Source organism: Giraffa tippelskirchi, chromosome 1, assembly GCF_054371585.1.
Source record: "Giraffa tippelskirchi isolate mGirTip1 chromosome 1, T2T-mGirTip1v1.2.pri, whole genome shotgun sequence".
Classification (NCBI taxonomy): Eukaryota; Metazoa; Chordata; class Mammalia; order Artiodactyla; family Giraffidae; genus Giraffa; species Giraffa tippelskirchi.
Genome location: NC_137275.1, coordinates 27072467 through 27076883, shown reverse-complemented (window position 1 = coordinate 27076883; position 4417 = coordinate 27072467). Strand labels below are relative to the sequence as shown.

General features: G+C 33.5%; 1 protein-coding gene across 1 annotated transcript; it reads left to right on the top strand.

The window, feature by feature from the left end:
- Positions 1–266: 266 nt before the first annotated feature.
- On the top strand, positions 267–3751 carry CXCL8 (C-X-C motif chemokine ligand 8). The gene is made up of 4 exons (XM_081511459.1): positions 267–412; positions 1677–1812; positions 2099–2182; positions 2620–3751. Exons 1-4 carry the CDS (start codon positions 349–351, stop codon positions 2639–2641), a joined length of 306 nt encoding a protein of 101 aa, XP_081367585.1. The 5' UTR covers positions 267–348; the 3' UTR covers positions 2642–3751.
- The last annotated feature ends 666 nt before the right edge of the window (positions 3752–4417 follow it).

The following is a 4417-nucleotide window of genomic DNA, read 5'->3' as shown; positions in this document are numbered from 1 at the left end:
AAAATAAAAAGATTTTAAAATGTTTTAAAAGAAACATGTTTTTAAACAAAATCAATAAAATTATTTGAAAGATCAAATAAAACTTGGGTCACACAGAAAATTTGATAAGAAACCAATCACTAGAGGAGTCAGATGACTCAGATGTGCTCTCAAAGGGCGGATGGTTGCATATTGTGGAATTTCCTCTGACATGATGCAAGCATGATGGTGTACTTGTTCCCTACTCTTACGATGATATAAAAAGCCACAGGAGTTCTCCGTCTAACAGAGGTCCTCTGGGACAGCAGAGCTCACAAGCATCTAGAACGAGAGCCAGAAGAAACCTGACAAAAAGCCTCTTGTTCAAATATGACTTCCAAGCTGGCTGTTGCTCTCTTGGCAGCTTTCCTGCTTTCTGCAGCTCTACGTGAAGGTAAGCATATCCTTCTGATCTACAGAAGTTTCCTGTGTCTAAACGTGATGCTCAGATAGCAAGATTATCCTTCATGCCTGGAAAACAAGGTCCTTTTTATTCAGCAACAGAAAACCATCTTTGCAGTCATTTACTGTTAAATTGAAGTTTTAATTTTTTAGGTTGTATCAATATATTTAGAAAGTTTGATTTATATAAGCATTCTATTCCTATCATCATTCATACTCTGTAGTATACAAATAATTAACATAAATCTATAGAGTATATTTTATTGGAGGCTACATTTACCCATATTATCTATTAATATTGAGTAAGGTAACTCAGGTTCTTTTACTCCATGTGCTATTTAATTGACGAGCTTCAGGCAGCTATCAGTTGCTCTTTGGCCTAAATACAGATTATAAAACTTATTGGGATCCCTCTTATGCAATACAGTTAAGAATGTTTGGGCTTCCCTGATAGCTCAGTTGGTAAAGAATCCGCCTGCAATGCAGGAGGCTCTGGTTCGATTCCTGAGTTGGGAAGATCCACTGGAGAGGTGATAGGCTATCCATTCCAGTATTCTTGCTCTTCCCTTGTGGCTCAGCTGGTAAAGAATCCGCCTGCAATGTGGGAGACCTGAGTTTGATCCCTGGGTTGGGAAGATCCCCTGGAGAAGGAAAAAGTTACCCACTCCAGTATTCTGGCCTGGAGAATTCCAAATTTCATAAGAGGGTTCCCAATAAAGTTTATAATATGTCTTTAAGCCCTCTTATGAAATACAGTTTAGAATGTTTATGGCATATACCATGAACATTATATATGAAATATGGCATATGTATATATGTTCTTAAACATTAAGGATTTTATTAAGATGGAGTACAATCGCTGGGTAACTCACATATATTTCTATTAATTCCTCCTGAAGGCAGTTTCCCTTTTGGTGAATCTTAGTTTGCCTGCCGTTAATAACATTGTGGTATCACAGAGGATTATGCAGTGTTGAGGAGGAGAAAAGGTACCATGAAGATGTCAACATTTTCCAAAGACAACTCTAAGTCTTTACACCATTCAATGTTGTCAGGAATGATTCTTTTTACAACAAAGAGAAAAATTGAAATCAGAGGCTGGGAGAATATCCAGCCAGCGATTTCAGGGATAAGTTTGCTAAAGATGTGATGTTTACCAAACAGATCCTCACCAAATGATCACATTGGAATTAATAAGCATGAAGCTGGCCAAGCTGTGCTTATGGATGAAATAAATTCTTATTTTTTTTCCACAGCTGCAGTTCTGCCAAGAATGAGTACAGAACTTCGATGCCAATGCATAAAAACACATTCCACGCCTTTCCACCCCAAATTTATCAAAGAATTGAGAGTGATTGAGAGTGGGCCACACTGTGAACATTCAGAAATCATGTAAGTAATTTCAAAAGTGATTAGATATTTTATTTTAGTCAGCCTAGAATTGAGACGTGGAAGAATCCAACAAAGTTCTAGGTGCTAGGAGTACATAGTGAGAAAAATAGAAAGGAAAAATTCTTTGTTTTCATGGCATTTAAATATGGGACTCTCCATGACTCATAGCTAAAAATTAGTCTGGACTTCCATTTTATGCCTGTACTCAAGGAACTATGACTTGAGTGGCAAGGGGGTGTTTGAAGCCCATTAAATATTGATTTTAATCATATCTTTCTTATTTCAGTGTTAAGCTTACCAATGGAAAAGAGGTCTGCTTAAACCCCAAGGAAAAGTGGGTGCAGAGGGTTGTGCAGGTATTTTTGAAGAGGTAAGTTTTTCTTGAATTTATATTCTTCATTTATCCTGTGACATTTACTTCAAAAGTCAGCCTTTAAATTTTCTGCTGCTGCTGAAAATTATTTTCTTTTAAGTAGTTGCTTCTTTGATCAAAAAAAAAAAAATAGCAACAATAGTGAGTTTGTTGTACTCATGACTGGGAAATCATATATCTCAGTTTGTCCAGAGAAGTGTGGGTATATGCCTGTGCCCTCTGTCATTAGTAGAGCTCCCTATAAATCTCAGAAATATTCTGCTTTAGATAACTAATCTGATCTCTCTATCTGTAGTTGAAAATATAGAGCATTTCTAACACATGCATATCTAAGACTCTCTTAATTTCTATATTAAGTGTATTTTTAAGAATCATACCTTTCTCCTTATTAGAACATTGCTAATTTTTAAACTTTTTGTTTTATTTATTTTCAGAGCTGAGAAGCAAGATCCATGAAAAAGAAGAAACAACCAAAAATCCTTTTTCCATTGCTTCCAAGAATTCCTCAGTAAAGATGCCAATGAAACTTCAAAACAAATCTACTTCAGTGCCTCGTGTACTGTGTGGGTCTGGTGTAGGGTTGTCAGATAAAATACAGAATTTCCAGTTATATTTGAATATTAAGTAAAACAATGAATATTTTTTCATTGTTGCATGTACATTGTTCCATGTAGGACACGCTTATATTTTAGAAATTATTCATTGCATACTGTAAATTCCATTCTATCTGGAAATCCTGTTTTTTGTTTTTTGTTTTCGTTGATCTTGCAACCCTTGCCTGCTGGCCAGGATTCACGAGTGCCTGTTCAACTGTGCCTCGGTTTCTTTATTCCTAAACTGGAGAAAAAAAATCTCAGCCACCTTTCTACCTCACAGAGATGTGAGGACATGTGGAAGCACTTTAACTTTTATTTGGTCATGTAAATTATTTTCAAGTGTAACTTATTTACCTATTTATATATTTATTTAAGTCTCAAATACAATAATGTTTGTGCATGTATTTGGAGAAATGGGAAAGAAGCATTGTTGATAAGATAGTATAATGATGGTAGTAAATTTATACTTATTTTATATATTAAGTGATGTTTTGATCAAGATTGTTATATTGTAATCATAGTAACCAGATTAGCAAATTAAAAGATACAAACAGAAAGGACTCTCAGTCAATTTTTCTTTCAGATAAATGATGGATAACTTTTAGTATATAAATACATAATTATTTATCTGAAATTTTAATTGAACTGGAAGTCCTACTTTTGAGATGCCTGGCCTGGTCTTGCCCTTATAATGCAATGATGTGTTGAATCATGTGAATCCTGAGACTATCTTTCTTAAATCTGTAAAAATTTACTAGGCAATATGAGTTAAGCAATTTTTTGTATTATTTATTTATTTATTCTGAACAATTAGATTCTTATACTTTAAATTATTGTGTATTCCAACACCAACTTTATTTTTTACTTTAAGATGCTTTTATGTGTTCACAGTTCTTTCTACTGTTTTTGACAGTATGAAAATATGAATATAACTATAAGACATTTAAAATAAAGTTCATTGTCAGAGTCATCAGGAGTTTGTCTTCATTTTTCTTTGGTAGTTTTAAGATTTGTTGCTTTATTCATTTATGTTAAAAATCATGTTTCAATTTAAAAAACATAAATACTTACCCTTAATATTTTATATATTATGTGGGAAATATATTTTCAGATAAACATACTCCTTTCCAGAGATAGATTACAATCAGTAGAGTTTTCCGTAGAATGATGGAAGTTGTCTCAACTTCCCACTCTACACCATTTTACTAAATAAAGGTGACTTTGGATTTTCAACAGATAACCTAGGTGTCTGTACAGCTTATCACAACTGGACACTCAATGAAAGAGGGAAGAGGGCACTCATTATAAAGCACTTCTCAGCTAATTGAGGAAAACTTATATATATGAGACAAAGAAATTAAAAATATAATTAAAGACCAAGAATATTTGAAAACAAATCAAACAAAACTCTTAAAAATAAAACCACAATCTAACACAAAAAACTCAGTGGATGAGTTTTATAATAGATTAGACACAGCTGCAAAGAAAACTGGAGATCAGAAATAAACCCAAAATACTTTATCTGGAATTGAAAGAGATACAAAGAGATATAAAGAGGTAGTAAATTAGAAAAGTAGAAAGAAAGACATAGAAGAATCAAGGATAAAGACTTATTGATGTCCAGTTGGATTTTTAC